Source organism: Argiope bruennichi, chromosome 9, assembly GCF_947563725.1.
Source record: "Argiope bruennichi chromosome 9, qqArgBrue1.1, whole genome shotgun sequence".
NCBI lineage: Eukaryota > Metazoa > Arthropoda > Arachnida > Araneae > Araneidae > Argiope > Argiope bruennichi.
Genome location: NC_079159.1, coordinates 82,849,359 through 82,870,178, shown reverse-complemented (window position 1 = coordinate 82,870,178; position 20,820 = coordinate 82,849,359). Strand labels below are relative to the sequence as shown.

The 20,820-nt window shown below is 24.6% G+C and overlaps 1 protein-coding gene across 1 annotated transcript; it reads right to left on the bottom strand.

Annotated features, from left to right (window-relative positions):
* Window positions 1-14,325: 14,325 nt before the first annotated feature.
* On the bottom strand, window positions 14,326-20,765 carry LOC129985324 (adrenodoxin-like). Its single transcript, XM_056095308.1, has 4 exons — window positions 20,359-20,765; window positions 18,955-19,067; window positions 17,029-17,170; window positions 14,326-14,477 (listed from the first exon to the last, which is right to left on the bottom strand). The coding sequence occupies exons 1-4, from the start codon at window positions 20,514-20,516 to the stop codon at window positions 14,384-14,386; spliced, it is 507 nt and encodes a 168-aa protein (XP_055951283.1). The 5' UTR covers window positions 20,517-20,765; the 3' UTR covers window positions 14,326-14,383.
* Between the last annotated feature and the right edge of the window lie 55 nt (window positions 20,766-20,820).

The window sequence follows — 20,820 nt, the reverse complement described above, 5'->3', positions numbered from 1 at the left end:
TTATGCCTGAATTTAAGTGATTAAAAGGAAAAAAATTAAAAGTGCCTAAATCTAACTTGTTACGCACTGAACTAAAAGTCTTAATTACTTAGCTTCAATAATTACAATTTCTTCGGATTTTTTAAAATATAATTATCTTTTAATTACTTTATTATAAATTCTAAATTTTGAGTTATGCGTTTTTAATTTCCATGCTCTTTAGTTTTTGCACGCGCAGTTAAATTTCGTTTAAATTTAGGGAAAATTCCTTTTTGAAGCTATATAAACTCTGAAATTCTCTCTTCACACTCCTTAATTTCTCTGCTTTCTTATTCAGACTATGTCGTTTCCTGATCATGGATTCAACAAAGAATATTAATCTTTGCTGAGAATTGAATGTGTTTTTTTCCATGAAGAAAAATAATTAAATTTTTATTTAAAGAACACACCACCTACTTCCTTTAGAAGATATATTTGGGTACCGAAAAGTTATGTCGTTTTTCTACATCCAATTCAAACAGAAAATTTTTACCAAGTTTTTATTTTTAATCAATAATGTAATCACCCTCGTTATCAACACCCTTTTGCTCTATAGTGAGCAAATTTTCAATGTCGCATCGATAAAAATTAATTAATTTCTGTGCAGTTGAGATTGTATTTTAGAAAGCATCCAAATTTTTTGTCCGTAAGAAAATGTTGTAGTGAACGAAATAAATAGCAATCCTATTGCGCAATATCAGAGAGTATGATGGATGAGCAATACCTCCTACTACAATTCATTACTTTTTTATAGGTTTTGTTTTGCACAGTGCGATCTTCCATTATCTTATTGTAGAATAAGATAATGACCTTTTCTGTTAACAACCGCTGGGCACTTTTAGGTAAAAGATTGATTTACTCGATTCAATTATTCACAGCAAAGGTCTGAATTCACAGTGTGTCCTGGTTTCAGCACTACAAAATGAAAGATTCCACGAATACTCCAACTAACAATAAAATTTAAATATGAATCAAACATTCTTCTTTGCAAAATTTCTCCCTTGTTAATATATACGTATATATGTTTTGCATAATTGTGTTTGCTATATCTAACCAAGTTTATTTCAATACTATACATTACCACATTGTATAGGTAATAAACTGAAATAAAATTCTAAAAACAGTACTTTTACTAATTATCACTGCATCTACATATCTATAAATTTAAGAATTATAAAATGAGAAAATATTTTTTCTAACTTTTGGTCCTCTTTAATGTAGCTTTACAGTAATCAAAAAAGGTAGCAAATACATTGGGTAATTTTGTAGCATAAAATATGAGACTGCTTGCCAACTTTTGACCATATGGTGTAGCCTTTTTGGCATAAATATACATTTTGATGAATACCCAGGACTTTTATCAGAACATTTATGTTCAGTGATAACTATTGACAAGCTAATAGAAAAATACCAAACTTTTGTATCGTTCTTCTTAGAGTCGATTTCTAGATTGTGTTTCGTTCTTCAAAAGCGCGGTCAGTATTCATTCTTGTAATATTTTAGGTGACAGAATTAAACAGAAGCGGATAGCGAGTAGAACAATCATGTAATGTTAACGGACTTAGAAAATTTTTTCGGGAGAAATATCCACCAGGCAGCTCTAATCGATAATATTTCGCTAAGGTGCTTAGTTTTTGCATCCATTTCCCACTACGCACCCTGGATCAGATATAATATTATTTAAAGTTTATTATTGTATGCAAATACTTTTAGACTATTTGTTTTATTAATTCTGTAATTTTTTTGCTTTGATTTAGATTTTTGTTTAACACTTTAAATGTGTCATTATCTAGAATTATGCATATATATGTATAGATAGGCATATAAATAATTTTAATTGAAGTATTCTATGCTGTGATTTAAATTAAAATTTTAATCATTTGAGTGATTAATTTTATCAAATTTTTGAAACTGCAATTATTAAAAATAAAAATTTACACTATTTTATTTATTGTCATTTTCTCCTACTGAATCATATATATTATCTTAATATATATATATATATATATATATATATATATATATATATATATATATATATATATATATATATATATATATATATATATATATATAAGCTTTATATTAAAACTGTTTATGTTGCTTTAGCCATATAAAATTCTTTATGGTTTTGTACTATTTATCAATATATCAATATATGCTTTATTAATCACATACTTTCACAATTACATATATTACTTTCATTATTATTTAATTTTTGTATATTTCTGATTAGTGCATATCCAAAAGCAATATTTTTTTTGTTCTTTTTTTTCCAATTATAACACTAGGAATATGATGATAAGGTTTCATAAGGAATATAATAATCTTACATATCTGATTTTAAATTGATTTATAAATTTTACATTATTTTAGATTCTCTGTCAAGTCACTCATGTATTGCTTTAACCCTCTATATTTTGAAATTTTTTAAACGTATATAATTTAAAATTTTCATTATATTGTTGTTTGAATTTTTGTATTACTGATTACTTCATGAAAAATAGCATTGATTTTCAATAATGGCACAATGTATGTTATATTTTATGTATATTTGGTTGTAAACTTTATTTTGAATTTTCTATCTTGTCAATCTAGAGTTGTATTACTATTCTGCAATTTTTTTCCTCAAAATCTCTTCAATTATATTGTTTGAGTTTTTGTATTATTAATTAGCCCAGAAGATTCAGAATTTGTTATGCTTTTTAATTTTTATAATTTGTATACAATGGCAATTATATTTATATTGCGTGATTTTAAGATATTTTAGAGAATTAATCTTTTTTTTTTTTCTTACCTTGATTTTTATCTTTTCTACCTATACATTGTAAAACTTTTGTAAATTCTACATTAAATTATACTCATAATAATTTACCTTATAATTTCAAAATTTGTTTTGTGATTTTGATATATTTGAAAAATGTTTATAACTTAGTGCAGTAGTCATCTTATATTTTGTAAAGAGTAATCAGATGCATTTTGTAGTTCTGATTTCTATAATAAAAACTTCAAAATTGTTTATAATTCTTCTAATTTATTATTCTCATTCAGTTTTACATTTCAGTACACTTTTTCTTTCATTTAGCTTCAAAAAATGTCAAGTAAAAATATCAAAATATTTATTGCTTAAAATAAATAAAATGAATATGATATAAGAAATCTCGTATAATTTTTCTATAAAAACACTATTATTTTGGTATGGCAACATAATATATCTTATCAGATTTTTATAAAAATATAAAATTATTAATATTTATAATTCATAATTTCAAACAAAAATATTGAAACTTTTATTTAAATTAAAATGCTCAGAAATCAAATTTTTAAAAACATATTTGTATTATTTAAATATATCTGAAAGAATGAGACAGTAAATTAAATTCTCTGAATTAAAAAGAAAAATTGCTGAAAAATCTTGGCAGCTACACCAGTAGTCCTGGATGGACAAATGTTGAAATCATATGAGTTATTAAGGCTTTTTTTAAAAGAAGAAATGGTTAATAGTTATTCTTGGATTATTGATTAATTTTGTTTCTGAAAAATGCATATCAATCATGGTGGTGAAAACATGTAGATTTTCTATTTTATCTTACTTGCCTAACTACAGAAAACTATTTCAGCAAGACATGACCAAGTTAGTTATTCCATGATTGACTCCCTTTTGAGTATATAGTCATGTTAAATTTTATCTAAATATTGTTTATTTTTAAAAATCCAAAGAATTTGGGGAGGGGATCTTATTAAATTTTATTTTTGTCTCTTTTGATAAACATTTTATTATTAATTTAAACTGATGATTTTTTTTTTCAGATTATCTTTCTCTGATGCTAACATAATAAAAACTTAAGTACTCATCAAACTTAAAGTATATGCAGTAACAAAAAGTGTATATGTTTTAAAGGAAAGTCCTTGCCACTGAAGGGAAAAAAAAAAAAAAAGAAAAACTGCAGCTGCAGAATAGTTCACGTTTATGACAGTTAATTGACAAATGGCCTTTTTTCTTTGCCAGAACTGAATTTCAAAACTATAATTCATCATTATTATTTTTTCAATTATTTATTAGACTGAAATAAAATTTAAGGAATGATTTAAATCAGTAGAAGTATATCCCCTTAAATTAATTGCTCAAAAAAAGGTTTTAGATCAAATTTTTGCTCGATTAATAGGATGTAGATGCTTATTATATTTAAAATTATTATGTACACAAAGTACTTTTATTGCAAAAATAGTTAAAGTGATTATTTCCTTAAAAAATACATTGATTAAATGCAATTTGGATTGATTTCAAGCAATCTTTAAGTGGAAGATTTATTAAATTCATAGAAAAGTTAGGAAACATGATGTAAACAATCCTGTTTTTTATGAATTAGGATTGCTATGATAGGGAATTTTTAGTATTATATATAATTATTGTATTTTTTATTCTCACTTCAAATTACTACAAAAATAAGATCTAGAATTTGTAATTTTTTATCAGCTCATTCTTCAATTAAAAAAAAAAAGAAGAAGAAATTTTTTTAACTAAAATACTCAACAAAAGAAGACATGAAGGAAAACAGCAGCTTCAATTAATATGCTGGTTGATACTTCCTTGTTGCTCAAAAGCCCTTTTTAAAATGATTTCAAATGTTATTCTCAGAAATTCCTCAAAGGAAGATAAATTTCTTTAAATTTTCTAAATTATTATATTAAATTCATATATATGGGTATTTGATTGCTAACATTTTTAAATAAAGCATTTAAAAATTTAAAAAAAAAAAGAAATAAGGTTAACCTTTATTTTACTTTAAATATAAGCAAAAAAAAAAAAAAAAAAAAAAAAAAAACATAACCATACTTTCCTAACATACATTCTCAATATAGTACTGAAGGCACATTAATTTTACTGTCATTTTTCAGGAAGTCTCATTAAATATTTAAGAAACCAAAAATCAACCCTATTTTTAAAGTTTGAATTATAAAACAGTTTATTTATAAAATACTTTTTCAATTAACTTTCAAAATACATTTAAAAAAAAAACGTTCCTACTTTTTTTAATAATTGTAAATGATAAAATATTTTTCACATTTTTGATTTTCTAAACACGCAAATATTCTTCATCTTGATGATGCTCCTGACAAGCGGATAGCTAGAGAACGATCATGAACCATAGTGAATATTACTTATTTTCTCCAGTAAAATCGGAGCATGCGCAGAGACACTCATTCCTGTTCCGAAAATTTCAAAGTCCGTTAACATTGTATGATCGTTCTTTCGCTATCCGCTTCTAAATTAAACTGCAACCGTTAAGAACGTAGTTTCAGTTTTGCAAGTTTGTATATTCCCCGATTTATGACGATCTGTCTATCAAATTCTATGACTCTTTTATAAAACTCTAGTCAGGTGTAGGATAAAATAAATGAGCAGAATTCTATAAGATTTTCTTGTTTTGAAATTGTTATGGCACATCCATATGCATTTCTTGCAGCTGGAGTCATAGGAGCTGCTCTTGCACTTTTTATATGGCTGAAAAATGAAAATCGTCAGACAGTCGCTACAAAACGACGCTATAATACATCATCTTCTAGCAGAGATGATCTCCGTCCTCGAAATTTTGATCCTGATACAAACTGCATCATATGCATAGAACGACAGTGCTCAATTATGTTTATACCCTGTCAACATTGTTGCTTATGCTCAGAATGCACTAAAGAGTATTTAAAACAATCTTATAAGTGCCCTCTCTGTCGCGCTGATATTGATGAAATGATGTCTTATAATCACTTAGAATAGTGCCTTTTACAATGTTGTTACGAACTTTTTAAGCACAAAGTGAAAATTATGAGTTTGGACATGAAAATGTCATTGTGGTTTACAAAACAAATTCATTTAATGGTGCACAGTTTGAAGAATGCCATTTTAGGATTTGTTATTTTCAGTCATTATTTACCTTGGAATTTTTTGTTGCTTGTCTATAATATGTTTTGACTTTGACTGAAATGTTATAAAATAATTTTTATGATGTAAGGCTATAGGCTGTGCCTCAGTTTCCAGCAGATTTGTAACTAAGAAAATGCCTTTGAAATAGACTGATTTGTATAAATTATAAATGTTTTGTTAGAACATATTTTTAGCATATCAATGTACATAATTAATACAAAAAGAAATATTTGGTGGTAAAACAATCTTGTTATGGAATTTTATCAAAACATAGCAATAAATAAACTCACAAAGTGTTATTTTAACTGTTAATCATTGTTAACTTTTATTTTGACTTTAAAGTGTTGATGTTTGTTGTTGTTTTTGAGAAAGAAATAATTTGACCTTTAGATTTAGAATCTAAAATTGATTTTCTTTCAATCTGTACTAAAAAGAAAACTGATGTAAAAATCTGTACAGAATTTTTTAATGAATTCTGTTCAGTTTTATTCATGGCCTCAGATTCTCCTGTTTTACCTTTTTTTAATTTTAATTCCTGTGATGTTATTAAAATATATAACTTTAAAATACCAAATATATATATATATATATATATATATATATAGTTTGAATGTGTCTTAAAATTCACTTCTATATATAAAAAATGGTTTTATATTAGTTCCAAAATTATGAAGCACATTGTTAAGGAATTATTGTATTGGACGTTAGTAATTTTCCAGCATCATTCTCAAGTATTAATGGAAAGATCATTTCTGCATTGTTAAAATATATCTATGTTAAAGTAAATGTAATGAGAAGAAAAATGAAATCATAGCAATTAAAATTAGGTTTTGACATAAAAAATTAAATAAAAAAATGAAAGCATTTCTGAAAAATTGAAATAAATATTTTGAAAGGAAATTAATTTCTTAAAATGTTTTACCTTTTAAAGAAAATGGTATTTCTTTGTATATTGTATCAGTACTTATGTCTTAATCTGTGTATATGGGGAAGGGGGAGGGGTATCTGCAAAACTCTTTATTTTGCTTCATCACCAGACGCCACGAGATTTTGCATGTGAAGTTGCTAGATCAGTAAATATGTTTCATTTCCCTAATGGATATAATAATGCCATAGTGTTGTATTAACTCCACTCCACTGATGTACATTCTCCTACAAGTGAGGGTGGACTATTAAGACTTGAGAAAAAATTCCTTGAAACTGTTGAAATGACAATCATTCAATTAAAAAATCTGTATTCCTGGGTAATGAGTAGCTCATTTACAATTATCTATATTTGGCTAATAATTAATAATTTGGTATTTAGTTTTCTACTATTGTTGTATTTTTATGATACTTTAAAGGATAGGATTCATTCAATGAAAGTAAAGTCTGGATTTTGAAACCTACATCTTCTTATGATAGAATGCACTAGTTGCGTATTTCATTCACCATTATGTTGTTAACATTTTCCTATTTTCTTAATGTGATAATAGTCTAAATATAGGCTTTATTTATTTCAAAATATAACTTTTCATAAACTTTATACGCATACCTGTTTAAGTGCCTTAAACAGTCAATCAAAAAATATTTGAATATGACAAGAATTTTAAAAAAATTACTACATGTGAAAGTTATTGAATTATACTGTTGTCAATTATAGCTGTTCTGAATACATGTTCTTTCATCTAATTAAATTTTTGCACATTGCACATCTTCTAGCAAGACTTGTTTTTTATTTATCAATTTGTATCCAAAAAGTATTAATTTATCAAAAAGTGTTGCGATTTGCTGTATTAAAATTCAAGTAATAATAGTTTATTAACTAAATATTAAATAAGGTGAAAATATATTTTCAAATTTAATTCTAAACCTGAATACATAAATATAGAATTTAGTGTTATGTTTTCCAGAAAAAAGGTAATATTTTTAAAAATTCATTTATTCAACGAGGGAAGTCTATTGACATAGAAACATATCAGGGGCAATATGCTTTAATCTTATATTGAATGCTAAAAGAATAAAATCTAAGTTTATATCATCAATCTCTTCAATGCAGATCTACTCACTTTCATATTTTAGAATTCTTCAAATTATAATTTTTTTTTAAAAAGGAAATCCTACAAATACTATTCTTGTATTGAAGTAATAGTTGTTGGGTTGGATGCAATAAATTATGACAAACTTTTAAAAGTGCAAAGAATATTTTATTTGAAGGACAGTACATATAAAAATCATAAGTATCTCTCAATACATTTAATACATTAAAAATCATTCAGATAAAAATTGAGCAGGATTTTATTTTCATACATGAACAATTCTGAAACATACATACATTTATAAAAATAAGATAATACATTAAAATTCAGATAAAATATGAGTGAGATTTTCTTTCTGTGAATGAAGAATTTCAAAAGAAAAATTATATATATATATATATAAGATTATAAATGAAGAATTATTTTTTGAATGAACAATTGCAAAAGAAACAACTCTAAAAATGCTAGTATCAGTTTTGTATAAACCTTTTGAGAAAAGGAAAATTTGGATAATTATTGAAAGAGTAGAAAATGAATTAAGTGGAACAGCAGAATAAATTTTAATTACAACCCGATCAACACATAAAATATAATTATTCTTTTCCCAATCAAATTGCTAAGTTAAAACTTTCAAAAATTGCAATTCTCATGAACCTTTAAAAATTCCTGATTCAGGTGGAAAAAAAAAAAAAAACATTGCTTAGTAACTATACTGCTAATAAAAGAGAATATGTGTCTATTAGTAAGTTGGCGCATTAAAGTATAGATTATCTGGCTTGGAGCTGTTAAATTTGCACACATATACTTTAAAGGGTAGGAATTGAAGTTGTGTTTTCAAAAAAAAAAATATTAAATCAATTAACAATTAAGTGATAATTTGGTATTTTATAATAATTCTTGAAAGTATTATAGCACAAATTAATTTTTATACTATTTGAAAAATTAAAAAAAAAAAAAGTCTTTCTAAAAAATATCTATTTAATTCCCATGTAATCTTTAAAAAATTTTTGCATAATTTTTAAAAATAGATTTTATTGTTGGACTGAAACTCAAGCCATTTTCATTTCTCAATTTATTTAATCATATGTTTGTTTGTTTTTTCACTGCTGAAAGAAAGAAAAAGGATGGATAAAATTTAATATCTATGAAATTTAAAAGAAAAATACAAAAGTGAAGTCACTATAAAAATATTTGCAGAATTATATCTCACAGCATTATAATGCTACATGGTTCCTATACACAATGAATATAAAAATTCTAAAGGTATTAAAATAATATGGTTTTTATATCAGTTACAATTTAATACTTAGAGCAATGGTGAACATTAAATTATGCATAAGAGATTTAATTAAAAGTAAGCACATAACACACTTTGCGAACCAGCTAGTCACCAACGGCATCTAGTAATTAAATAAAAAGACTTCTATATTTTCAACTAATGTTTACTAAATATGCAGAGAAAAATGTGCATTTACAAACAAATATTTCATATATGTAAGTATATATATATATATATTTAACAGCTGATATGAAATGCAAGAGGGATACCAATACATCACTTTTCCATATAACTGCTAAATTGATTAATGGAATTTATTTATTGGATTATTAACTAGTTCATGCTAAAAATCTTGGCAGCTGTTTTATATTTCCTTGTCTAAAGAAAACCATGTTCCTGATAAATGTGCCTTGAATTATGAGAAAACTAAAAGCCAAATAAGAATTATATGGTAAATGGCACTACAACTCCCACTTAAAACTTTGCTTAAAATCCTAAATTTGGTACAGGAATCCTAGATTTGGTTCATGAAGTATAAAGAGTTACATAAAACCTCCTCTACATCATTACTAATGAGATGCAATAACAAAAATAGTTAGTTTCCTACTGTCATTCATTATTTCGATTTTAAAGGGAATATTTGATTAAAAAATAACTAATGAGATAAAAAAAATTCATCAATTTAAATAGTCCTTAATAAAAATTAAAAGAAATGATATATTTGGCCAGTGATTTATGGCTATAAAAATACAAGAAAGCCAACTTTAAAATATTGCACAACTATTCAGTGAGCCTAATAATAAGAAAATTTGAACACAGCTTATCATTTTCATAAAAAAAATACAATAAAACAAATAAATGTGATAAAAAATATACACATCTAAAACATGTATTAAGATACACATCATTTAAATATAAATTGTGGAAGAATATCATGATACAGTAAAAACAGAAAAAAGAACAAAATAAAAGCAGAAATGCTATCTCCACCCAAAATCTAAACTTAAAATATTTTCACCCACTCATAAAGTGTGATCAAAATAAGATAATAATGATTAACATATATTATAAACGAATAAAAAATTATATTTATCTTTCTTTTGCAAACAAATAAAATCTCCCTGTCATCAATAAAAAATAAAAAAAATAAAAAATCTTTGAATTTTTGCAGTTATTTTTTTTACATTCTGCAGATGATGAAGCTTGGCCAGTACTGGCCCTAGTACCATAAAAAAATCAATCAATATATTCTGCAGAATTAATCTCCATTCAGTAATTTTGCTTTTAAGAAACCAACAAAAATACAAAATGCTTATGAACGAAATATGAGTGCATGCAATTAGGTGTGTATTCAAAAAGCTAAATGGAAATCTTTTGTACAAAGAAGCATAACTGGAATAATAAGGGAAATTCATATTTACAATCATACCTCATTTTGTGGTTAGAGCAGAATTTATAATTTTTCTGATATGATATTTAAAGAACTTAGATTCAATGCACCCAGATACAGTGGAATTCAAAACATAAAAATGAAACATCGTCAAAATAGAATTTAATAAATAGATTGATAAAAAAAAAACCGTGTCAAAAACTTGTAATTAATGAAAATATATAAAAAGAAATCCCAGCAAAATAAAAATTCAGCTATTTTAGTAATAATAAAGTTTCTTGTTAATGTGAAACTTGCAACAATAAATTTAGGGATTTATAACAACAAAGACCTTTATCACAATTTACAAATAGTTCCAAAAGTAGTAAATGCTAAACAACTTCACCCTTCCTTATTCATATTCAAAGTATGGAACATGAATAAGACAGCCATGCATCATAATGATCCATATGTAATTGCTGCCAAAGTTCACTACATAAAACTGCTTTACCAATTTAATGAACTGTTGTAATTTCTGCTGCAAAGAAAAAAGAGAATTGCCATCTATTGACAATACAAATTATTGAAAAATTGGTTTGGTCGTTAAAGGAGAAAATAGTGGAGATTGTAAATATAGCCACCACTTTTCTAACCTGGCTAGTCTGATAATAGATATTCACAATAAACTAAAAGTTTTTCTGTTTGATGGGAAGGGGGATAATTTCACAAATTACAGAGAAATATTTATTATTAAATTACTTTTTAAAAATCCACAGCAGAAATGTATTGAAAATAGTACAACTTTTCTATTTATATTAATATTGTATATTTTTTTAGGTATCTTTCATGGTTCACTCAATATTCTCATCAAGAAAGAACTTTATAAATTTAACTCAAATTTGTTTTCCAAATACTATATATTCTTAAAATTACTATATAAAGACAAAAAGAAACAAGAGCATCTCAATAAAATTTAGCTAATGGGAAAAAAATGGCTAATTTTCTTCCAAAAAAATCTGATTCATTGGCAACTCTGTCTAGAGTTGTTATCAAGTGGTGGATGAAACTGCAAAATTTGGATTTAAGGGGGGGAAAATTGCAAAGAGTTCAAAAGATTTTTTAAAAAAGTATTTGTCTTCAATGTTGTTTAAAAGGTGATAAATAAGGTAAAAGGCAATAAGTAAGGTAAAAAGTACATAATTTTGCACTCAGTGATGGATAGAGATTAAAAGGTTATGAAGTAGGAACTTATTCAAAGAAACTGGCATGAATTTCGTTTGTTTAAGAGTTAACGGCACTTCACACATTACATATAACAGAAAAATATATATTTATGTAACAATACAATGAGATTTGAAATATAGGACTAATACTGTGATCTATACAAATAAGATGAGATACATTTAAATGGAAAATTATAACAGCCGATTCAGAGTACAATGAACACACACATGCAAAATAACTTTCAAGAAATTTCTTTGTACTACAATATATGATAAAAGAAATAAATAAAACATGACAATTATAATGTTTAAGTTTTCATGACATAGCAAAAGCAAGGCACATAATGGCAGTATTAGATTAAATAACATACATATATTTCACAAGAAATAGATAATATAATATAAAATAAAAAATATGATGTGCATGAATATTATAAATTGTTTATGCACTTATTACAAAATTATTTTAAAGTATGATGTTATATTAGTACAATATACCAAAGTTATGTATTTTGATACATAATGGCAATATATTCATAAATTATGGACAAAAAAATAATAACTAAATTATAATCCCAAACTAATAGTACATCAAGATAATTATTAAGTAAAAAGTAGAAATGTTCCAATATTTTAAATGATTTAATTCAACTTTTTCCTTTACATTAGTAATATGCTGAAATATAAGTTACAATTATTAACAAATTTCTTTCAATATAGTAATTACATTTATTGCTTGACTGAGAAGTATTTTTGATTATCATTTTCTAATTGACCAATCATAAATTTTAATATTCAGCATTGTTAAGAGAATATAGTTATAAAATTTGTGTTTTTAGAAATTTACTTTAAGTAAGGATGCTCATTTATAGAAATTTTATTACTTATTCACACATGTATATAATTATTCAAAAAAAAATATCAAGATGTTAGTTTTACAGCCATTTTATAGCCAAGAATTTATATCCATTCCTGCTGAATCAACATTCACATTACATATGCATTTCTAAGAAACATGATCAATGAAAAAATTACTGACACAATTGTGTACTTAAAATTGTATAGACAATGAAAATTTGGAAAAAGGCATAATAAAATTTGCCTCAATTAATTTTCAAAAAATGTTATTACCATAGAAATTATGATAATAACATAACAAATAAAAATTAAAAATAACAGTAAAGAAATAAAGCACTTAAAACATAAGAATTTTGGAAAAAACTGATTTATGAGGGATAAAATGATTTTAAAATATAGTAATATATATAGTAATTCAATAAAATAGGATTATTTTGGTTAATATCATTTAAAACTATATGATAAATTTTAGTTTTCATTACTCTTTAAATTACATTATGAAATAATTAACATAAATAACTGAGCTTTTATTATTTAAAAAACTTTATAAAAATTTTATAAATAGAGGTAGAGAAGGAAACTACCATTTAATCTCCTGTCAGAGAATTAATAAAACTTCAGATTTGAAAAAAAAAAAAAAAAAAAAAAAAAAAGCAACACATAAAAAAGAATTTTATTAATATGGCAAAAGCTCAACTGGTTACTTTCAACACTAAAATTTAATTATTTAAAACACAGCATTGCAAAAAGTTCTATAATTATAAGATGAAATCATGAACTAAACAGAAGAGACAAACTACAAAATTATAAAATAAAGAGAAGCAAACAGAAGATATTGGGCTGAGAATGTTTTAATTTTGGGGGGTGGGAAAATGTTTACCACATATTAAGACATGTCAATGAACTTTTTTAATGTAATGTGCACCTTATTACATTTCAATCAGATAAAAGTAAATTTGCATAATTAATCAAAATAACAATTCCATCAACAATCTCTTATTAACAGTGATGGAATATAATTTTTAGCATCTATTCTATTTCATAATGACACTGTTTTCAATTGAAAGCTTTTTCTGCATTAAAATAGAAATAGTTTTTAAACAGGCCCTTAATTTATAACATCTTATATCAAATATAATTTCCAAATACTTTATATCAAATTTATAAGGATTGGATATTAAAAAATAGGATAGGATTAAAATATAGGATGCACTTCAATAATGAAAACAAGTGATATACTCCAAAGTCATTTAAAAACCTTTATCTATGTAAAATATTTATCAAAACAGTAGCATATTCTGTAAATATTTGATTTCTCAATGAGATTTATATAAAATGTAAAAAATATTAACTTACTTCTTGAAAAATGTAAAAGTAAACAATGATAAATTATCATTTTTAAATAAAATAAAATTTAAAAACATTTAAATATATATGTATTTAAAAGAAATTTTTTAAAATTAAAATGTTAACAAATCAGAGAGTTTGTTTAAATGGTAAGCACAAATTACAATTTGTTATATATTTTTTTGTGCTTGATCTTTAGAAAATAAATCAATTATATAAAATTATTATACTTTTGAACAAAATATGTGTTGCTAATATACTTTTGTACATGGAATTAAAACATGTAAAGTAAGTATAGACAAAAACAAAATAAAAGTTTATAAACATCAATACACAATATTATGTGTATTTTTACATTTGTTTCAAATCTTTTACTTCAGGTGGAAGTTTTAAAACTATACCGTCCATTGCTGGCTCAATTGTTAAGCAGCAACCTAATCTTGAGCTATAAATAAATAAAATAATATGATTAAAATAAGTATTCAAAGGAAGCTTTATTAATAAAAAAGATAATCACTAGCTAACTATACATTACTAATTATATATATCAGTCTTATAATCTATATACAATGTATACAACATATATAGTAATTAAAATATATAAAACTTTAAACAGGGATACCAGCTAAATCTAAAAAAATCCTCTTTTTTTTTTTTTCTTTTCTTATATATATTCCAGATTGAGAAGATGTGTGAAAAACACTCATATTGTAGTTATAATGGAATATGGTTTTAAGGAATGGAAAATGCAAGGAAAGGAATCGACAATTTAACATTATTTGAAATAAGAAATTAAAAGAAGGTTTATATTTGCATACAGAAAAAATGATAAACAATTTATTTATTACGTAGAATTTAGCAAGACAAAATTTATATATTAAAAGGGGGGATACATTTATTGTAATTCATTGAATATAATAGTAATGAGTTATAATAACTTTTTAAAAGAATTGTTTGCAAGCCTCTTCTAAACCAAGTGACCGGTTGGAAATTCCCCACTGTGAACTGTAACTTGGAATTATTAGTTGAAATTTTAATTAATTAAAAATTAGATGAAATGCCAACTTTTTCCCTTCATAACTTCAAAAAATATCATTAAAAATGAATTCTAGACTGTCTGCAAATTTTTTCATTACTAATTACTTTTTCAGTGATACTAATTTTATAGCCACAAGATTTTTTCGCTAATTTTAATAAATTAAATAACAAAATTTCCAATGATACTTTTTAGTGTTGCAATGAAAATTAAATCATTTTTATGATTTCTACAAATATTTAATTGCGTGATTTCTTTCTATTGACCATTTTAAGAAAATGAAGTTACAGAATTCAGAAAGGCAATTAAAGGAACAAAGGACTTCAAAATAAAAACCAAAAATTTAATGACAAAAAACATTAAATATTTTTTCTATTGTTTTATTACCAAAATGCAGATATTCATCTAAAATAGCACTTAAAAATATTTTGTTCAATAAAAAAAATATTTGAAGTGCTTTAAAGAATAAATAAAATGAATTTTTCTTAAAACAATATTATAATTACATCAAAGTGTTCCAGGCATCTTATTTTAGAGAAAATTACATAAGACTGATAACGAAGATTTCAGTTAAACATTAAAATAAATCAGGGCATACATTTTATATTTTGAATTCTTTTAGATAAATTAAAATCAATATTAGCACAGAAAAACCGAAATTCCTTTGAAAATTCAATGCATGTGCATAAAAATATTTTTTTTTAAAATTAACTTTCAATTTGAATTAAAAAATCGTACACATAACATTTAATTCCACATAAATATACATCAGATAATAAAAAATAACAGGAATATTTTAAAAAGTTTTTAAAAATAATAGTTTTTAAAAAAAATTTTAAGCATAGTATATTTGGTTTTGAAAGATATTTGACATATTTATATTTGAATACATAGTTAACTGCAATAAATTTAATATTATTTTGCCTAAAAAATTTCATTACCCTAAGTGAATTGTTCTCAAAAATGTCTAATAAGTCTATTGTCCCCTTAAATGTCAAGATGGTTATATTTTTAATAGTAGAATGATTTTACAGGTGTTGACTCCATTAGAAAGGTTCATGCTCACAATAAATATAATAGGTAAATTCTATTAAAATAATAAGCTTTATCTCAAGATGTGCTGAAAAATACTATCAGGAACATCTAATTACAGGTAAGAGATTTAACAAAAAAATTAAACATGACTATTATTCCTGTTAAACCAGCTGGTCACCAAAGACAGCCAACTAGAAAATAAAATTGCAGAACTGAATTCAGATAAAGCAATATTTTTGCTCTTTGACATTAGAAAAAAAAAAAAAAAAAAAAAAAGCCCAACTCTGCTTGTAAACAAATTAAGACTGTTTGGTGGAACACATTTATTTTATTGGTATATTGGTATATTTTATTGGTATATTGGTATATTAGATTTTTATGCCTTCTTTGCAAAAGGCCAGAACCTATGTATTAATCTCATCCATATCAAGGTAGTCATTTTGTGATGATTCTACACTGGTTAGCAATAAACTTTTTAAGTTTTTTTTTTTTTTTTTTTTTTTTTTTTTTTGCAAAATTCACTTGGGGGGGGGTATTTTTATTATTTTGACATTTTCAGAATGATAAAAACTGTTTAAACTAAGATTGATTCTGAGCTAATGACATCAACTAATATAATCTGATTTAAATTTTATTTAGCTATTTCATTACAACAATTTACAGTTTTTTAAAAAAGTAATTACAAAAGAATTGTGCAATGAATTGAGAAGAATTTAAGTATTATTTAAAGGTATTGAAGCCTCTCACAGAAAATTCCTAAAAATTTGCACATGTTTAACATAAAATTCACCAATATCTTAATATACTATATATATATATAGTAAAAATCATATAGTTCTTTAGGCAGAAAATAGTGGAAATAAACTTAATAAAAGATATATTTATCTTCAGGAGATAATTATAATTAAAATAAAATTCATCTTACGTAGGAGTAGGATTTATTGATGCGCTTAATATCAAATCTTCTTCCTTTGTTTTCATTCTTTTATCCACATCAAACTTATCATAATCTTCTTTAGAAAGGATCACATGGCAACAAGAGCAACTCATAGTTCCATCACATTCTCCTGTGACAAAATAGAAAATTAACCAAAAATCAGATGAAATTATACTATTATTCAAGAAAGAAATGCATAATAAATTTTACTAAAACACAAAATGCATAGCAAATTTATATGGCTATGAAAAATTTACAAAACTTACAGAATCAACTGAATTAATTTAAAACCAGTGGTAGTAATCTTCCCAAATTTTCCATTATACTCTCTAATAAATGTACTTGTATACTATTCAGTGTGTGCAACTGAGAAACAATGGTTGCAAAAAAGTGTATTAATACACAACCTCTGGTGACATTTTTTTTTTGTGAGCTTAATTGCTGCCATGCGGTTAATATATAAGTAATAGTTAATATATATATTAGAACATCAAATTTGCATTTTGGGTTTCTTTTTTTCCTCTCAAACAATCAAAATAAACTTGGCACAAAACTATAAATATAGTCACAAAATCATGTACAAAATTTCATATATTTAAATCATTGCACTTTAAAGTTATCATGTTTACATTTTTGTGGAAGCACAAGTTGATATATAGCCAACTCTTTGATGAATTATGTTCCAAATTTTACACATCTCTTCCTCTTTACTTTATAGTTAACATGTAAACTTATATTTGAACAAACAGACAGATTGACTTTGTCTGAAAGAAATTTTGTCAAAATTTGATGTAAAAATTATATGCCAAATTTCACCAATCTATCTTAAAGCATTCCTTTTATTTATTATGTTTACAGATATCAGCAAGGTCAGAGATGTAAAGATTCATCAAAATCTCAAGCTCTAATTTTAAGGCGATTACAATACTTTCTCTTTGTGTACTTCATATAGGAGAGAGAAAAATGTACAAATAATATAATTTTTTTTTTTTTCAAAATTCTTGAAAACTTAAGTACAATATTTTGTAATTTTTGTTTTTTAAATCTTTTCATCTATCAATGTCTTTTATAAAACTATCAATGTCTTTTATAAAAGTACATTTTTCTTTCACACTTAAAGATTTCCATTTAAGAGCCATGTTTTCTAAAATAAATCTTAAATTAAACTGAATTTAAAGTAAAAAATTCCTTTCAATTAGGAGAGAGATTCATAGAACAGATGCTAAGAATAATATATGACTCATTAGAAAACATTTGTTTTTCTTTTCTTCAATGACTTCGAATATTCGAAGAATTTTTATTGTAGTAAGAATTAGTAAAGCAGTCTCCTCCTAATTATTTAATATATATAACTTTTTATGAAAGAAATCAATCTCTGCCTTTTGAACTGCAGAACTATACATAATATTTTATGCAAATAGCATACAGAAAGTATTTTTCAATAGAAGACCATTGACTGGTGAAAAAAGTTCAATACATTGCGATTTTCAACAAACTAGAGTTCAATAAATGGAGATTTCATCATATTTATAAATATAATTCACTGAATATCAAGTATGTCGACTTAAAAAGAAATAAAATTCATATTTTATATGAAAAATCTGTGCATAGTATAATGTTCAGTTTAAAATATAAAATAACTTGTTTTGACTGGACTAATGACTTATGCGCATCAAAATGAATGCACACAATCTTTTTTTTTTAAAAAAAATATACTTTTTTCATTATTAAGTCAGAGACTGAAAGAAAAAGACATATACTGATAATATTAATTCTGATAATTATATAAAGAATTCCTCTTAAAATGAACAGTAATATTTATTCAAACATATTTTGGGATACACTAAACCCTTATAAGTATATAACAATAACAACTGGCACTTATTTCCATTCTGAATAAAAATATTAAAATACCATATCCAGGAAAATCAGGATTATCTTTTCCAATCACTTGTTGAACTTTTTCTCCAATTTTGCCCAATCTTTTTAATCGAGTTCCATCTGATTTCTCAAATATAATAGTTACCCTACAAAACATAAAATCAATATAATTCTGAAATTTCGATTACTATTCATATTGTAATAAATACTTTAATAGAAGATAAAAGAATGTGATATACATAATTTATATATTTCACTTTAAATACTTACTACTATCATCACTTAAATAAAATGCTTTATTAACTTTTGAAAAAGGAAATAAAAAAAGGATTAAAAAATTCTTACAAATAAATGCAATTTATTTATGGCATTATTATTTTATTCCTTTGGCAAAGATAAATTTTTCAATATTTAAAATCAGCATTTTATATGAAATGTCTTTGATTTTTCTCTAACTGGCTAATATTCTAACAAAATGCTAAGAATTCTAATATTAACTATGATACCAATTCTAAAACAATGACTTTCTCTAGTAAATAACACTTAAAGAAATAACTAGATTTTGTGATGGTATAAATGTACTTAAATATCTCTTTTCCAGATGTAAAATAATTTATTTTATAATAACATATATATATATTGCTAGCTTTTTCTGTGTTTTTAATCACTTTTGGTAGTCTTAGGAATTTTTATGAATGATGAATCATTGAAAGGTTTTTGATATTAATATTTAAAGTAGGTTACCTAAAACAAATGAAAATAGATTCATTAAATAGCTTTAAAAAGTACTTGGACATCAAAACAGCACAAAAAAGTTTCTTATGAATTTTTTTCTCCCTCAAGGTTTAATAAGAAATGAAAAAAGTACTAAATTTTAAAATAAAATTAAACTTAAAGAAAACATGTCAAATACATTTATTTCTGTTAGCAAATACTACTTACTGAAACTATATTTAAAAAAATAAATAAAATTTATAAAAAAATTTACACATGAGCATTTAATAAAACAAAATATTAGAAATATGTAAAATTCAGATGTCCCAACAATGTTATTTCTATTACAAAGAAATGACAGAACTTAAAGCCTTAAATTAAAACAAGTACACAGAGTACATCCTTATTGATGGTACTGCATTTCTTTTGGTATTAATGTCAGAATAATGTAGCATAGAATTTAGTTTAAAAAATATATCAATATTATTTTTAAATATCAAATGTATTTTACCGATATAGATATTTCAAAGTAAAAAGTAACAGCAGATAATTTAGTAAAATATCTTTAAGTTAGGAACATACAAGTGAAAACTTGTCAGGTAATTGAATTATGACAAACTTTGGTATCATCATTTTTCTAAAAATCTTCTATTTCTTATTAAAATAGTACAGTATGACTAATTTCATAAACTTCCATGATATTTTACAATAAATTTGACTTACCATCCATTGCTTTGAGCATTGCAAAATCTAAAAATATCAGTCTTTATCATTCTCCTTCGCAAAAACTGGTTTTTAATTTGAAAGCTAGAGACTGATTTCTCAATAATATACTGACCACAAATACGTCTGATAGAAGTTTTCAACACAGATAAAGCCATCTTTGCTTTATTTCTCTCCAGCAGATAAATATAGAATAAAAAACTTATCAAGAACAATTTAATGCTCGTTTCACGCTACACTGAGAGATCTAAGCACAGAAATTACAATCGTTCCGGCTACTCTAAGATATTTATTATCTATCAAGAAACGAGTTTTGTCCTTCATGTTTACAAACATTCCCGCGATGGAAGATAAAATCAGCGTGGACCAGTTCTTCTTCTCCGAGTCAACAGCGCATGACTATTATGTTATCGATAATCTGGCTGATAAGAAAAAATAGCCCTTTCAGGGATAATGTTTTAA